At 37.3% G+C, this 18,729-nt stretch overlaps 1 protein-coding gene across 4 annotated transcripts in view; it reads left to right on the forward strand.

The window, feature by feature from the left end:
• Positions 1–18,729, forward strand: part of sim (single-minded) — a 61,059-nt gene that overhangs the window by 14,583 nt on the left and 27,747 nt on the right. Inside the window, exon 1 of one of the 4 annotated variants that reach the window (XM_069137775.1) lies at positions 2,086–2,126. The exons of 1 other annotated variant lie outside the window; for it this stretch is intronic. Coding sequence is in view for 1 of the 3 variants with exons in the window: in XM_069137770.1 (XP_068993871.1) it covers positions 2,350–2,356 (7 nt within the window). In the remaining 2 variants the exon portion in view is untranslated. Of the gene's footprint in view, positions 1–2,085; positions 2,127–2,314; positions 2,357–7,116; positions 7,199–18,729 lie in introns of those variants that run through there. 2 more of the 4 variants (XM_069137770.1, XM_069137773.1) reach the window with 2 other exon arrangements.

An 18,729-nucleotide genomic window follows, 5' to 3' on the forward strand; every position in this document is an offset into this window, starting at 1 on the left:
AGTCTTGTAGAATTTATCTTAAGATAAATTGGCGATTTGTTTAAGATGTTTGCTTTTAAGTTTTGTGAATTTTTGAAATCTTTAGCTGGTTAAATCGTGATCTTTGGTTCTCTGGTAAGACTTTTCCATTTTCGATAAACTAAAGTTTGCCAGAATCTCTCTAATGAAATTTTACAACAAAGGTGGAACGACTTAAATTGAACAATGAATTCGAATAAACTTTTTCCAGTACACTTGACGATAAAAGCGATCTTAAATTCGTAAATAACTTTATTCGTTATTCACAAAACGTATCAATTTCTCCAATATCTTTTACCGAACAGGTTAAATAATTTTATTGCAAACAATTTCGTTTTGTCGACTATAGTTGGGTAAATTTTAGTAACGAGCTAGTTTTTTTAAGTAAACTCGTGTAATAAATAATAATAAATATAATTACAAACAGTTACTCGTACCAGTTTTTTCTTTCAAAAATCTTTTCAATATCAATTGGAATTCAATTTGCTCTAAGATGATTTCTAGACGGTGAATAAAAAAATAACAAGCATAAATAAAAAAAAAACATATCGTCGAATCGGAATCAATATTTCATTACCGATAATTAATTTTTTTCATTCTTTTATTATCGATAATCGCGATAAAATCTTTGAAAAACGAAATCGGTTCGCATAATATCCACCTACGGTTTGTTTTAACAAGGTTTTTATAATTTTTAAAAGTAGAGAAAGAGGGATCCGGATTTTCCTACATCTTTAAAACTGACCGAACAGCTGTGACGCATTTTTTCACATTCATCTTTCTCACTTTCTTTCTGTTTCTTTGGGTTATAACATACCGTAAAGCCAAGGGACTGCTAAACGTTTCGACATGTGTAGAAACACGAAATTCGATATTTCGTACAAACGAAACTTCCCGCGTCAGATATTATATGCCTAGTAGTTATATATATATGTATACATGTATACATATATACATATAATATACTGTTTAGAATCTTGACACTCTTTGCTACTTAATTCAATACTTAAGTCACAAAAAGCACAAATACATAAATATGAAGGTTGAAAATATCACATAAATGATTTTTGTGCTTTTTGTGAGTTAAGTATTGAATTGATTGGCAAAAAAAAAAAGTTTACAGGCTCGGGTTAACAGAATTAAAGTAATTTTACGTAAAAAATAACATAAATATGGCATATGATTTTTTTTTGTAGTTTTATTGGAAAATATTTGAAATTTTTGATTAGCGTTATTTTTGATCGCCGATATCTTTGAAACGGCTGATCTGAGGAACTTTGATCTTGGGACGTTTTTCGTAGAGCGTGAAATTTCCTACAAATCTCTTTCTTCGGATTGTTGTTACGATGAACCGTTCCAAATAAATAAAAATGCAAAAATAAAAAAAAATTTTCCCGTGTTATTTAAATGGAAAATAAAGAAACGGATAGAGGCAAACCTTACTATTGATATTAAGAGCCCATATTGGCGTCAAAATTTTTGTTTTCAGGTATACTATCAATTTTTGGACACCGTAAGAAAAAAAAAAAAAAAAAAAATTTCGTCTTTTTTTGAAACACCCTAATATATATATATATATATGCATGTACAGCATATAATATGAAAGCGCGCATGAATGAGAGAAACGAGTGGCGGAAAGAAAGAGGAAAAGAGAAAAAGAGAGAGAGAGAGAGGGCAACGGTAGTGGGGGAGATACGTGACACCCCCGGAGGCCTGAAGAAGTATATCCACCATACATAAGTCACTTTAGTTTTGCTCAGGATCGTTCTCAGCGAATATATTCCGTCCTCGTCGATGCGTCGATAATTCGATATTACCGCACGATTGTATCGACTCGAATAAACGTATACCGCGCGAAAACTGCGTACGAGAGTTGCGGTCCCAGGTTTTGCAAATTGGCATGGTGCAACGAATAATTCAAAAAAAGATTTGACAGGAAAAAGGTGACAAGAAAAAAACCAAAAAAAAGAAAAACAAAAAAACAACGAACGAACGATGTAATTTATCGAAAAACATACGGAAGTGTCGACGCATGAACGATTCGTTATGTGACGTGAGGGGGGTTAGGGAGGGGGTGGTGGGGGGATGGAGGGATTTGATTTCGGAGGGTGAGAAAAAAATTAAGTTGTATAAATACATATATGTATATATATATATGTGTGTGTGTGTGTGTGTCGGATAATTCTGTAATACGTTGTAATGTGAGTTTATCAGTTTAAAAAATACGTAATAGCGTAATTACACCTCAGAGTTTTGCGGAAGAATTATTTACAAACGCCCACACACGCACAGAGAGAGAGAGAGAGAGAGAGAGAGAGACACGGTTGAATAATGAAACGTAAGTACTTGAATTATACAGAACTTAAAAGTAAGAGAGAACGAGAATGAGGAAAAAATTTTTTTGAATATATATCGTATTGTTACGGTCGAAAATATTTCACGTTGAATGAGAGATGAATATTGAATTGGAAAATTTATTTCGAATACACGCGTTGTTTTTTTTTTTTTTTAATTTTATTATTACCGTCTGATTAACCGTTATTATCAGAGTCTGATTATTTTCGTTTACGTCAAATGAAAGCGCTAGTTTTGAAGAATGAAGAATAAATTTTTAACGTTTGTGTTTTTGTGACATTTTTGTTTTCAACGGTTGAAAATGTCGTCGAAAATATGGAATCCTCGCGTCGTGGACAAACGGTTGTTGATATGAATATTATCTGATACGAAATTCGTAAAACGATTATAAACCCTTAGCCTGCTTATTTTGGATATTTCAAATGGTCTGAAAATCGTGAAAAAAAAAAATTCACGCGTGTCTTTGAGGCGTCTAGCCGAAGATCCGACAATTTGTTCGCTCTATTATTCATTTGAGAGAGAAAGCCGCGCGCCTTCTAGTTTACAAAATATATCTTGCCGCGAAGATTTTTTTGCATTCTTAATTTTTTTTTTTTTTTCCTTTTTTCGAATCAAAATTTACAAAACGCCGGTCGTTTGAACAAAAAGTATCGAATTTGGTTTATCTTTTCGACGGTTTTTCGTCGAAAAAAAAATGGAAAGATTTCAGAAAAACAAAAAAAAAAGCTCCAATGCTGTGTCCAAATTTGATACGGATGGCTTGAAAATTCTTTTTCTGAGAGTGCACGCGGTTTTCGGAAAATCGTTGAGAGTAAAAAAAAAAAAAAAAAAAAAAAACAAATCATCGAAACAAACGTTTAAAAATTGATTTTCAGTTCTTCGTTACGAGCGCTTTGATTTTTGACATCAAAGAAATCAGATTGATTATCGTATTTTAACCAAAAAAAAAGAAAATAGCGTAAATCAGTTATTTTTCTAACCTGAAATAACGAAGAATTTTCGAATTTTATAATCATATACGGACGTCACGTATCCAGATACGAAATGTTTTTACACGGTGTACGTATACGAGTGTGTGACTAACTCGTGCGTGTCTACGTGCCAAAATATTTGATAAAAAAAAAAGAAAAAAAAAGAAAGAAATGATGAGAAAAAAAAAAAAAAAAAAAAAAAATGAGCGATTAAACACGGATGCGGATGGCGAAGAGAGGAGCGAGTATTTCGCTTTCGTCGTATGCCGGTGGTAATAAAACTCTCGCATCGTCAGCAAAACATGTGTGTTGTATCTTATTGTTAACACCTCGTTGTTATACATATACACGTACACATACATATGTGTGTGTGTGTGTGTGTATATATATATATATATATATATATATATATATATATATATATATATATATATATATATATATATATATATATATATATATATCCAGTGCGAGTCCCAAGGTTATGCACCACGCGAAAATATTACATTGTCGCAACGATTAACCGCGCGTGCGATCAGCGAATCAGACTTGCGAAGATATTTCCGATAGAGAACAAAGAGAGAGAGAGAGAAAAAAAAAAAAAAAGAAACCTAGGTAAAAGAAAATATTTAACAGACTTATAAAATTAAAACGACACCAACCGTATTGTATATTGCAGGTGTCGAAACGATATTCCGAGAGATCTTCGTGTACTATACATACAAAATGCGTAGAAGGGAAAATTTACGTTCGACTAGAATTTTTATAATTTTAGCAAAGCAACTTCTTGTATACGGGGCATTCCATGTCAAATTTACTACTTTTCTCCCCTCACCATTTTTCATTCGTTCCGCGATTTTTCGTACGATTCTACCGTAACGTTTCACGATGGCGTTTCGGTTGTTGAAAATGTTTAAGGAGCCGAAAAAAAAAATAGAAGAAAAAATCGGCCCATCATCGGCCCGGTGTCGGTGTGATCGGAATGAGAAACTGGATTTTTCGGAATTTTTTCAGATCTTTAAAAACGACCGTTTTCGAAACGGGTTTGAATAATATTTGAAAAATAAAAAAAAAAACAAATGTTGGCGAAAAAAATTTGAAAAAATTCAGGAGTGCCTTTTTTTGGATGGTGAAATCGTACAAGAAATCGCGGAACGAATCGAACATGGTGAGGGTAAAAAAGGGGTAAATTTGACACGGTGTGCCCCATATATTAGGGTGATTAAAAAAAATCATTGTTTTTTTCGTAAAAAAAGTGGTTGCGAAAAAACGATTCGAAATGACGAAAAAATAATGCCTGCGCGCGGATAAATTTTTTAATCAAGATTTGGATAATAGCGCAAGTCGATTTTGTGTATTTGTTTAAGGTTTTTTCTTTTCGTAAAATTTAGATGAGATCGTAATTGCCGGTGTAAATATATATTTCACGAAGAAACCACAGGATACCTTTTTTGTAGATTTATTGTTAACAAAAAAGCTATCTCGTTAAATCTGACATAATCCACTATTTCGTGAGATATTTTTCGAAAACGCATCGACTGCAAAAAAAAAAAAAAAAAAAAAAAACAACTATATATTTACACCGGCAATTACGATCCCATCTAAATTTTACGAAAAGAAAAAACCTTAAACAAATACACAAAATCGACTTGCGCTATTATCCAAATCTTGAGTAAAAAATTTTTCCGCTCGCAGGCATTATTTTTTCGTAATTTCGAATCGTTTTTTCGCAACCACGTTTTTTCGTAAAAAAATAATGATTTTTTTTTTTTAATCACCCTAGTAACCGTTTCAGCGACCTCGCGAATGCCCCATACGTGCACTGAAACATACATGTATATATATATATATATGTATAAACCCTTTTCGCAGTCTAGACCCGCAGGTAAGAATCGGTCTCCTCGAGGCGTACGGCTTGCCGATTTAGTGGCGGATCGAATCCCTCTGAGGTCCGAAGTCGCGAGTCACAGCCTAACTTCAAAACTCAGCCGACTGTTCGCTTTTCTTCACGCCAATAAATTCCCTCTATTTCGTGTTTGAATGAAAAAAAAAAAAAAAAAAAGAAAAAAAGAAAAAAAAAACCAACACACACGTGTATGTAAATGTTTGAACATTTCTTTTTTCCCCCCTCCGGTGTTTTTTTCTCCAATCTTTGCCATCAAATTCACACTCTGCGCAATTACATTCGATCGAAAATTACACTGTGATTAGTCTTGTTGCTGTTTCTTTTTTTGTTTTTTTTTTTTTGTTTTTTTCTATGTGTCATGTTTTTAGAAAAGATCGAGCCGATTTGATCCGTACGCTGTGAGTAATTGTCAGAAAAATCGAATAACGATTCTTTTATCGCACTGTTGTATTGCGAGAATGAATGATTCGTGGGATAATAGCAATGATAACGGACAAACAAACAATGAAAATTATAAAAATTGTTCAAACTTTTATTTAAAACGCCCGTGTAAAATTGGCGAAACGATTGTCTCAATCATACCAGAATTATTTTACTTGTGATCTTTTTATTATTGTACGTTGATTTTTATGGGAAACTCTCAGGGTTAATGTAAAATCACGAAAAATCGAAAAGTTGGATTTGGATGAATTTTTTTCTTAACGATGAGGCGAGATAAGCGAAAGAGATCGATCGATTCGTTGATAAGATTTATTATGCCGGGTCAAGATATTGGAAGGGAAGAAGAAAAAATTTTCAAAAATAAATAGATATAGGAAAAAAAGTTTAACAAACTAACACATCGTTGCTGTAAAGCAGAAAATTATACGGATATAATTAAGAAAAATTAGAATCGCATGAATCGTAAATCAATTGGAATTTAAAAAAAATATTACAGTGGTGAATCTAATAAACGATTCAACTGTGTTACCAATAAACGTAACTGACAAACAATTTCAACAATGACCGACCACGTCGAAAATTTTTTCCCATCGCGAAACTAATTAACATTACATAATTATAAACGTTAATTCATATTAAAACGTAGGTAAATTGAATCCTGAAGTATTGATTCGAGATCAACCGGATTACGGCTCGATCGTATCTACATGATTAATAAAATAATCGTAGAGACGAGTTTTAAAAATTTATATGCGAGAGAGACAGAGAGAGAGAGAGAGAGAGAGAGAGAAGTAGAGATGCATTTCAGGCGTTCTATAAAACATAAATATAAACATAAAATGTGAACAAGTATAAAATACAATAAAACCAACGACAAAGTTGAAACTAAAGTTGAAAAAGAATGAAAAAAAAGTGATAAGAATAGATGAAAGTATATGAAACAGAAATGAGTGATGAACAAATGCAGAAACAAATGAACAAGTCGGAGAATAATTAAATAAGTGAATATACGGATAAATAGATGGAAAACAATTGATAATAAGAAAAGGAACGAATGAAAGTGACAATAAAATAAGTCAAGACGGGGGAGAATTGATAAAACGATTTTTACCGGTGACGAAATAAGAACAACGTTCGCGTACGACGGAAAAAAGAAAGTAACGTAAAATCTGTAAAAAATAACGCAGTAATTGAGCGCCGACACGAGAAATATGAGAAAAAAAAAAAAAAAAGAAATGCATATTTCCAACAGAAAAAATAATAAGTAGTGATAAGGCGGTAATTACGATACAAAAAATAAATAGTTCAAATTCTGATTACAACGACATTGAAAAAAGAGAGAGAGAGAGAGAGAGAGAGAGAGAGAGAGAGAGAGAGAGAGAGAGAGAGAGCTAATACAAGTGATTCGAGGTATAATTATACAGCGGTGTAATTAGGTTTGCCATTGGTGAGTCAGTGTGGGAAAAGGTCAGCCGAAGGGTCAGGAGCGTGGAGGTGATAATAACCGGTAAATAATGGCCGAGACGCATTGAGAATGCGTGAAATATCTACTCCCTTAGATTTTACGAACCAGCAAGGCACACCTGGCCTGACCGAAAAAAACCCGTCAGTTGTCTCGTTCCGATAATCGCGCTATTCGCGATTTTCAATTAGCGTGAAGCAGCTCGGCGATTTGGCGCGTACCTCGTGTACAGCTGTTGTTGAGAAAATTACTGCGGGAATAATTAATTTTGGGGGAAATTTTTTAAGGAAAGAAACTCACGCCGACACTCGGATCGTTGGTCGATTCTTTGTCCGATTCCAGGGAAGTTTTTTCAAACTTGCTGATGTTTTTGGCAAACGGAAACGAAGCTGAAAACAGTTGAAGCAAAAATTGATGCACAAGTTTTTCGATTCGAATCGAGATATTAATTCTCGGGAGATTTTTATAACCAGTTTTTGCGGTTCGAGTTTCCGGAATTATTATGCTGAGTCAAATTTGTAACAAGATATTTGGTTTTTGAGCTCGCTGATTACGAATCCGAAATCATATTTGCAAAATTCAAGATGGTGGATCCAATATGGCGGACGGAAATTTCAAATCTAATCAAATACGGTCAAAAAAATATATACAGAGGTTTTTGAGGTAGCTGATTGGATTCGCGATACTGAATTTTCAAAATCTGACTTCATATTCGTAATCAGCGACCCCGAAAAACTCTTGGACAGAGTTTTTTCCTCGGATTCGATCGGGTTCGAAATTTTCATCCGCCATATCGGATCGGCCGTCTTGAATTTTTAAAATCCGATTTCACATTCGTAGTCGGCGAACCGAAAACCGTAAAATTTATGTAAAACAGGTATATATACGTGTAGGTGGTTTAACTTTCTTAAAAATGAATGATTCCTTAAATTCTCACGATTTTTTTCAATCAATTTCTTTCCAACAACAATAATTTACATAATATCGCAATAATTACTCTCGAGTATTGAAAACTTATTAGTATACTGTAAGAAATAGCAAAAAAACGTCAAAGAAATATTTTTTCAAAGCTCTATAATTATACAAAAAATGGGTATAATAATGAAACAGGTGTTAAAAATTGTTATTACCACTATGACTCAAAGTCTTCAAAATCATTTCCTCTTCGAGTATTTCTCGGTACGCTTTATAACGATATTTAATTGTCTCGAAATTAAGGATGTGAGTAATCCCCCGACTCAATGTTTCACATTCTTCCACTTACGCTTTTTAAATCAAGTAGTTATCTTCGGCCAAGTTAGTAGTTAAAATTTGGAGTTCCCTGAAACGATTCCTTAATTGATCCACGATCCATACCGTATGGATCACGTGCCTGCATGAGCCAAAGGCATTCTGCTCGACCTCGAGAGAAAGAGAGAGAGAGAGAGAGAGAGAGAGAGATGTCAGTCAGTCATAGGAAGGTGACATCACGCTGGCAAAGAACGTGCCATAGAGAAAAACATGGCCGTGTTGAAATTGTCCATTTTTGCACGAAACATTGCAAAAGAGCCGAGAGATAACCGAGATTCGCGGCAAAAGCTTCGGTTCTTTCAGCCTTCAAGTTCCGACACGTAACTCTTATTATTATTGATCTCCGCACAGTCTTGCATATATTTTCAATATACACATACATATACGGATGTTTTGTTACTTCGTACCATAACAAATAACATACGTCGTTATATCACGTTGCGCCAATATCTTAAAACAGCTGTCGTACGTGCATTTCGGTTATATTTGCACGTTTCGCGCTATCGCAGGATAAGGAAAACAAAATAAAAACAAAAAAAAAAATGCCAAAGAATAAAAAAAAAAAAAAAATCAGAAGCACAAAAGCTTGACGTTAATAAGTGAAATGAGTTGGAAATTCGCCGTCATCGCGATTACCGATAAAACGGATTGACGCGGATTTGTTTTAGGCACGTGATTCGACGGAATAAACGATGCGGGTAAAAGGAAACTTGGCGTGATGAATTCCGGGGGTTTTTGTTTCATCGTAGCTCGCGGAAAGTTTGAGCTTTTCGTAACGGTCTTGATGACACGGGTCTGGACACTGAGAGAAAAAAAAAAAAATATCTCACTTCGGCTGCTCGGGATGGTTTTCGGTTAATATTATGTTTTCGAGTTCGTTGAATCCAAAATTTGAACGCGAAATACGAAGCGTTTGCATAAAAAAAAAAAAAAAAGCATAACAATAAGAAACAGAAAACCACAATTTCAATACAACGAGCTAAACGATATTTCTTATGAAATTAATCAAACAATTTTTCGATGAAATGTGCTCAACAACGGCGGAAAACGGATATCCAGAATGTAGAAGGGTCGTTATTCAGAATCGTACGATTCGGAACGATCGGTATTCCGAAAGTAACCGTATAGATGGCTTGCCACCAGAATTTCACATTCCGAGTCTATCCAACTAATCTATTTTGAATCGTAAAATATTTCATACACAGGATCAAAAAAATTCTGCAATATTTTTATCTCATTAAAAGATTGAACACCACTTTTGATGTCATAAGCTTGTATTTCTCGGCTTCTAATATGATACGAGTTATTGACTCTTCTCATATATTGCGACTCTTCGTTCCGACGATTCTGATATACCGCAATTCTATATTCCGAGCCTTCCACGAGACAACTACTCGGAGTTCTAACCGTTCTGATTCTTGATCCTTCGCATTTACGAATTCGAACAGATGAAAATGCTACTTTACCATCAATCCGAAGGTTATTTCATTTGTGTTCGCGAGCAATCGCATTTGCCTCATTCTGCCAACGGCCTTTCGGAATTTTCACCGGTTGTGTATTCAAAATCCTTTAACTTCACAAATTCCGATACTTTTATATTCTATTTCCATTATTTCTGTCTTAACGAAGATTCACCACTTTCTTCTTTCGTGATTGTGAGTTTTCGATGCATACATACATATTTACGTTCGGAATCCCGACCGTTATGATTTTTAGTTTTTCTCATCTTTTACCCGCACCTATATATAGGACTTTGGTCTCTCGCCCAACATATAGAAAAAATGGTTTGTCTGGTTGAAACCGAAGGTAGAAAAGACACCCCTCCCCCCTGCCCCCCTTCTAGAACACGCCGTTCGTCGCGTATAAAGGCCGCAGGCACGATGGAAACGAGGTCCTCCGTCACCTCGGTAGGTCCACTAAATATCCGGATTTCCATTCCCCGGGCATACTTACACCCGGAGGTGGCATACCTACAACCCACCCCGAAGGTCCGTTTACGCAGGGCGGCTTGCGCCATTTTGGATATGAGAATTCGTACAGCGGTTCACCGATCAGTCACACTTAACGTCAGGGTGAAGTGCCGAGCTAAGGGCTGTCGAGGTTGGGTACCAGCCGAAGGGCTCCACCCGTTGGTGGGTCTCCCTCTCCATCCCCGTCTCCCTCCCTCTCCCTCTTTCTCTCTCTCTCTCTCTCTCTCTCTCTCTCTCTCTCTCTCTCTCTCTCTCTCTCTCTCTCTCTCTCTTTCTCTCTCGCCTCGCTCCAGGCTCGGCCACGTCGTCCGGGGTCGCAGAACAAGGGAGAGAAGTTTGATTCGCCCGAGATTCCCGCTCCGCAATGCTTTCACATCCCGATCCCAACCCTCCGATAATCCCGCATCAGCTCGGGGAGAATCGTCGAGATTCGGTCACGAGGGGTTGCCTGGAACAGCTACGCAGTTATACCGATTGTAGTTCTGCTAATTGTTGTTTGTGATCAGGCCCATTACTCGAGGGCCCAGGAAACTCCGGATTAAATTTATCGCTCACACTTATTCTACCCTGCCTAATTCTCTCCCTCTCTATACACCTCTCTCTGATTCTCTCTCTCTCTCTTTCTTCGCTTGGACAGATGTTACACGTACCTCTGACATTCGCTTTAACCAAATTACGGTCATCTGCGATGCGGTGTTGATGTTTTATACACTATATTAGGTGTCGAGATGTGTTTAAGGTTCGGACTTTTGTAGACCATACAATCCGACGTCGATCTAAGTCTGTAACCATGTTTGATGCTGGCTTTCTCAATCGAACGCAATTATTTTTGCAGAGTGTTTTAGTGCACACTGGATAACCTTGACATCACACTTTTTCACAGTCCAATCCATAAAACATTCGTCATTCCTCATCGTATCGTATATTATACGTTTCTTAGAATTAAGAAATTTAACCATTGAATGGTCAAAGAACGCATCTTTAGACGTTTTACGGATGTTCGATGGATATTTTTAAACAGTTTTTGTTAGTCGGGATTTGGATCCAGTCTCTCGATACAAGAAAGCGCGAAATGATTTGAACCGATAAAATTCCGATCCATCCACTTCGTTGTTCATCCTGATTTAAGAACAAACAGAAATTTCTCACTCATCCCACATCGTGAGTCCAAAGATCGTCTCACCGTCATCGATTCATTGGTTTGTCAATTTTTTCAAGGAATTAGTTAGGGTATCGTACTCTAAGGGTACATCTGACAAACCAATGAATCGACGAATGAGAAATTTCTGTTCATTTTTAAATCTATGATGTATCGGCTTTGGTAACCTTACAGTACCAGGTACTTGAGGATCGTATTTAATGCGTAGTTCAATCTGTGGTAGGTATGGCCGAAAATCTGACCACAATGACTAAAAAAAATCATGGTGTACGGTAACCCTAGACGATTCTTAATTGGATCTGAAGTGACACGGAACGTTTCTCCATTGCGAAAAAAGAATTTCTTTCATTCGTCAAGAACCGGCGATTTTTCGAGACAGTGTTTCATTCTTTGCGGCAGCTTAAGGGGTTGTAGCTAGTCAGTGGGCCGAAAACAAGCGATTTTTCAAGAATTTAACACAAAGAGACATTTCAATTTATTAATATAAAAATTCATATACATATTGGGGGGGAACGTTGAACTTCGTTCTGATATTTTTTATTTGTAAAAACAATGATTTTAAAGCTGCTATAGCCGATCTAGACTGGACTATAGCACATATTGGGGAATAAGCAAGATGTTAATTGTTACCAAAACGGTGGCTTCACAAAAAAAAAAAATCGATTTTCCATAAAAATGTTTCCCTTAATTTGTTTAAAAATGCAAAATATTTGTCGGCAAGAAAAAACCTTCGATCGAGGATTGAAAAATATATTTACAAAGCTGGTGTTAAAATTTGATACCGATCGGTTAAGCCGTTTCCAAGATATCTTGCTCACCGACTTTGAAAACATGGTTTCGAGAAAATGGCGTTCACAGTTTCAAAAGCACTTTCAAACGCTCCGTGGCGTCTTTGCAAATGTGCGCGTAACTTGGAGAATATTTGTCGGATCGACATGAAACTTTCTGTGCATATACTCTAAGGTGGTCCTTATTCAGGGTGTTGACGAATTTTTGCCAGACCATCCCCCAAATCGACTTCAAATAATTCGAAAACAATCGCCTAATTTTTTCAGATTTTTACATCGAATCTAAGATGGTCCGCATTGTGATCGAAGTTTCTTATGGAAATTAACATGGGTAAAACTTTTTCTCTCCGTATATATTTTATTGCAAGAGTGATAATGTTCCAAATAATCTGTAACCGCGAGGATTTGGTGAGAATTAGTGCTACTGTCTGGGAAAAAATAGACATCGTCGTACGAGGCAATCTAGACGAATTGCACAACCAAGAAACCTGACTTTTTTTTTATTTAGAGGAAGTGCAATTCGTCTAGATTGCTTCGTACGACGATGTCTATTTTTTTTCATACAGCGTCGCCAATGCCGACTGAAACCTCGCAGTTGCAGATTTTTTTGGAACATTATTACTTTCACGATAAAATATATAGTGCGAAAAAAAGTTTTTCTCACGTCATTTCCATAAGAAACTTCGATCACAATCCGGGCTATCTCAGACTTGCTGTGAGAATCTGAAAAAATTTGGCGACTCTTTTCAAATGATTTGAAATTGATTTCAGTGATGGGGCGGTAAAAATTCGTCAACACCCTAAACAAGGACCACCCTAATATACTCGGATGCATTTACATTACACTGAGAGAAATTTTTAGTTCCGGTTACAGCTCGGTCCTTAAATATTTTCATTTTTTACCACGATCGAAAAACATAGTTCTAGGTAGAAAATGAAAATTAGTTTTCTAGCCATTACCGGAAAGTCTAGTATCCGTTACTATTCTTTCTCATTGCGATCACTCTTGCTATATTTTCTTCTAACTGTTGCGAAAATTTAACGCTCGTGCAAGAATAAATTGACGTTGAAGCCTCGATTAACTAAAAAAGTGGAATAAGCGTCACATACTGATTTTGCGTTGCAATTATCAAAAAAGGATCGACGATAGCGCAAAACGTTTACGCGTACCTCGTTTTTCGTAATTCCAACAATATTCAAACAGTATTTTTAACGATACCTGTATTACTGAATTTTTCTAGTTACTGTAACAAATGAAATTTTTCTCAGTGTACGAGAATGAAATTAAAAAAGAAAAACAATCGTTTTTTTGAAAAATCCTGACTAAATACAATCCCCTTAAGCCTTCCTTGTCCTCACCTTGGATCAAAGCCACTGGCAATGAAAGGCTTCCGAGTTCTGATCATCGACGACGGATGTCGTCGAGCCATGCCATCGTAGCTAAAAGAGAACGCGCTCATGTTTTAACGCACATGCTTGTAAACATGCGGGCATTTTTGATTTGGTCCGGCTGTTGCCTCCTGAGACTGGAGAGACTCGGGTTTCAACCGTGCACCAGGCGTCTAAACACAGGCTCGAATTCGTGATCAATAAACCCTGGCAAACCCATCAACCTGCCTGCCTTCTCGCCCCCCAAACCCCTCCGCCATCCTTCCTTCCTCCTCTGGTTCACTGTGACAAATCTCGTCGACATATTTGCGTCGTATGTGTACGTGTGCAAGCTTTGTGCACCTTGTACGACTGCACGTATGACCCACAAGTATTTGTTCACTTGGTCACTAACCGTACATCGTAAACAATAACGAATATCCAGCAGTGCCAATTTTTAAGTGCGCTAATTAGCAGCCACTGTCGCTTTTGACATCCGTCAAACACGTTGATCGTACTCGGTGTTCGTGTGAATCATGATCTGCCAAAATGTTCTGCTTTCCAAGTCGACGTTTAACGCCCTACTTCTACTACCTGTAACTTCAAACGTTTGAAGATAGTAAAGTATGTTCAATATCCCGATTTACTAATTGTTAAGTTTAAGCTCAAGGTGGGGGCTGTTTAGAACCTCCTCTAACCCTTCCGAATTAGAGTTAAACCTGGTTGCCTGAAATCCTCCTTTAAGGCTAAAAATCTTACCCCATTGATGAAGGTCCATCGATTCTGATTGATTCTGATTGAGTATACAAAAATGTCGAAATGGCCGTGAATGTATCTATAGAGACGGAGTTACAGGTCCGATGTGGGAGCAGTAAATCGAATATCATCGAAATAGTTTCAATCCTCTACCAATAGCGTCAAAGTAAGGTTTGGCACTTGAACCTTTAGCGAGTTGGAGGTTCAACGCGTGGTTTGTTCTTAAATATTTCGAAGTAAGATGGTCAGGATGTAGGATCTCTAGCTTCGGTTTCCTTCAAACTAAGTTGACACGAACCTTGGCAGTATCAAACCTAGAAGCTAAATATTTCCACTTGGTTTCCGCATCGTCGATCAGTCACAAGCACCGTCCATTCATCCATTCGACGATGCGTCTTCCTACCGTTGGGTCTTTCTCAACCGTCTCTACGGCGATGCAATCGTTCGTCGAAGTCTCTGTTCCTCCTTGGCCACCTTGATGTCCCTACCGGACTATAAGAGCACCATAACGGAGGAGCTCGAAGGAGTGAAGAGGGGGAGGATGGAGAGGGCCGCGTATTGCTTTACGGTTCTTGACGTTACGCTGACGCGACACAATGCCCTCTTTTGCTGACTGGTCGCAGTCGTATCTGAGGATTGGGGCCCCGAACGAGTATGTTGGCATGTTGGCTGATGTAGACGACACATTACGCGCCCCGTGTTCCGAACTCCGTGGATCGTACTTGGCAGGCCTGAAGCACGGTTGTATCAAGTATGAGTTTTTATACATTCGCACGTACATTTTGCTCAATATTTTAAACCGCGTTCTAAGCTTGTATAACGAACTCTGCCCACAATATCGGGCGCTGCATAAACTGCAACAAACAAGACCGAGGTCGTGTATGCGGATTTTGACTCCATGCTTCACTTGGAGTATAGTCGACGTTTCGAGTTCCTCCGCATATTGTAGGTACGGCTCTCTCTCTCACTCTCTCTCTCTCTCTCTCTCTCTCTCTCACATTCTCTCGGAGTTCTGCTCTCCGGAGCTGACTAATTGCAAACCTCTGCAACAACGGCTCGTGTTACTTCGTCCCTTGAACTAATTGCATATTAAGTAAATAGCTTCAACGTTTGCTTTTGCGACTGTAGATATGCACTTCTGGCCAATGGTTGGTGCTCAGCTACATGCTCTCGCCTTCTTTGCGACACGCTTGCTCAATGATATTTCGACGAATTCATCGAGTGACGTAATTCGGTACCGGAGTCACCAAAGATACTGAGGAGATGGAACGTCGCGACGACGAGGTTTATCTTAGATTTTAAGTTCGAACATCCGTTCGGCGAAAAAATGCAAGCTCTCAAGCTTCGATGAGTTATTCGTTCGACGTAAAATATTGACAATTTCTAAGATTCGTCGATACTTTGAACCTGGGATGGGCGATGTTCAGAAAATAATCGATTACACGAATCGATAAGCTTTCAAAAAAAGATCATACAATATCACAAAATTAGCGAAAGAAAAGGACGTAAATAAAAAAAATAAAAAAAAAAAACAATTAATCGAACAGTGAAAAAATAGCGACAGAAAATTACGCATCGCCCATTCCTGTACTTTGAACGCTTGCAGAGCGAATCGAAAATTTTATAGAGAAGAAAATCAATTTCCTACGACGATTTTCAACGGTGTAGCAAAATTGGCCGAATTATCTATTTTAATCGTTGTTGGTATTATTTTTTTCTTTTTTTTTTCTTTCGTCTCTCCACCCAGTAGATACAGCGAATCTACTGTACATATGTACGGAGGTATGTAAATAAATACGTATGTATACGTAGAGGAGCGTGCGTGATCTACGGTAGTTTTTTAAACAAACATATAACTATATATGAGCTCGCAGAACGGTAGAAGAGCTGCGAAACAATATTTGAAGAGATTTACGCGTTCGTTCGAATGTTTTCATAGCGTAAATCCGCGGCATGCGCGACGAGAATGACAACTGGGTGCAAAATGCGAAGGTTCATACATTACAAGTTGTATTTACATTCACAGAGTTTGTATGTAACGCGTATCCGTGGCGAGGGGTTGAAAAAAAAAAAAATCTGTCACGCACACGTTCGATAAAAAAAAAAAAAAGTTGCACAATTTTGTCCGAAGTGTAGCTTAAAGCGTTTAATATTTTTTCGATATTATCTTTAACGATATTTTAACACTTTTTTTTTTTTTTTTTCAAAATCAATTTTTCAACAGTCCTTTACATTCTTACGTTCGCAAGATTTTAATCGCTGAGAACCGATCTAAAAACTCATGGCGAATCACAGTGTATGATACTTTGGTTAAATTGAGTTTTTCAACAAGCTTTGAAATACGAATCTTGTTAGACTGTCTTGAAAAATGTTTGAACACGAAAGACGCTGGTAGTTTATTGAAAGAAATCCGTTGACCAGAATTACGAAAAGTTGTAATCCGAAGAATTTGATGGGGTTTAATTTTCCGTACGAATTATTTTACTTGCATATTTCGGGTTAAAAAAAAAAATAAAAACATGTTAAACGTTTTTCGTTGAAAACAGAAAAAGAAAATAAGAAAAAAAAAAAAAAAATCGTCGTCGACCCAATTCCGATTCATCCGAACTGAGTTCGAGAGTAAGGGTGGTTGGTTTGTCGACTTCGTCTTGCTGAGATCCTCTTCAAACGTACCGGGAGAATTATTATTCGGGCTGATAATTATAATCGTCGGCGTTTAATTCTTCATACATAATCTGACGCTACCCCGGAGTGGCAAACAGCAAATTGGATTTCTCAGCCTCGGGAATGGAGAAGAAAGGGCTTATTTCGGATGTTTGTTCTTTCAGTGGGTCGGTGTCGTAATACATATATATATAAAATACATGTAATATATATATATATATATATATATATGTATAAGGCGACGCCCCCGCCCCCCTCACCCAAGGGACGCCATCCTTACTATACGTACTCCGCGGGAAGACATAAACTGCGCAAGGGATGCTGGGACACGAAGTATGCTAATAATTTAGGCCTTGGCTGTATAATATCTTACGTCACAGCGTCAACCACCAACCACCGCCTAGTCTTTCAGCTATTATTCGGACGCTCTCCTATTATACCTGTATATAGGTATGTACGCATGCAAAACTCGGCGTCTTGTGTTATTATTGTTGTTGTTACATCGAGAGGTTCTCTTGATATTATTTAACTTGTTTCATTTTCATTGGTTTGAGACCAATGATACTCAGCACTGAAAAAAACCTCGCAAACTGATTTTGCGTTGCAATAGCCAAAAAAGAATCGACGATAGCGCAAAACGGTTACAACGAACAGTTTTTTTAACGATACCTGTTTTACGGAATTTTTCTAGACACTGTAAGAAATGAAATTTTTCTCAGTTAGACCGGAGCAAACCTTCGCTGATAAGAATAGAAATTCTCTGAGATCAAACCGGTCGACAAGTGACAGTAAAACATATACCCTATTGCGAATTAAGATGATTGATTATTTATCGACAAAATTGTCCGTCTAGAGTAGCTAATTTAATTTGCCAGGACGAGAGCAAACGTTGTGAATTTTTGCGTATGAAATTTGAGATTCGTTGCGGTAGAAGAAGAAGAAAAAAAAAACCGCAAGAGTTTTAACGCGAAAATCATTCTTCGCTCCGAATATCGTGAAAGTAAAATTCTGTAACAGATACGATTTTGTAGGGCATCGATTGCGTTGTGATCCGAAATGAAGAAGATTGATGATTTTTGAAACCGTAATATAAAAGGAACGTTGCGTTTACATTGATATTTATTATTCAAACGTCGAGTCGTTGAAAATTTCATTCGTCGGTCGGATCGTTGAAAAACTTTCGGCGCGTTCAAATTTTTTTTCCGATCAACTCGCATTTAATTACAGGCGTAAATTTTCCGTCGATCGTTCGTAGAGTGAGAATATTTTCCGATCCTCGCGACAAAAACTAGCTTCAAGAATCAACGACCTGCAGAATCGTCGGGTCCCGTATCGTCGCGAGTGCGCAACGAGAAGCGTCGATCGATCGAATATAATCTGTCGATGAATCTGAGGTGCGCGTTATCTGCGCCAAGATATCTTAAATCAATTCATCCCTCCGTTCGTCGATCGAAAAAGACAGATGATCTCAAGTCGTGGGAATTCTATCGATGCTAAGTGATTTCTCCTCTCCTCACGCGCAACAAAAAATTGCCTTGTTCGATAACGAAATCGAAATACATTCGATGCAAAAGTAGAGCG

The sequence above is a fragment of the Neodiprion pinetum genome, chromosome 7 (genome assembly GCF_021155775.2).
Source record: "Neodiprion pinetum isolate iyNeoPine1 chromosome 7, iyNeoPine1.2, whole genome shotgun sequence".
Taxonomy (NCBI): Eukaryota; Metazoa; Arthropoda; class Insecta; order Hymenoptera; family Diprionidae; genus Neodiprion; species Neodiprion pinetum.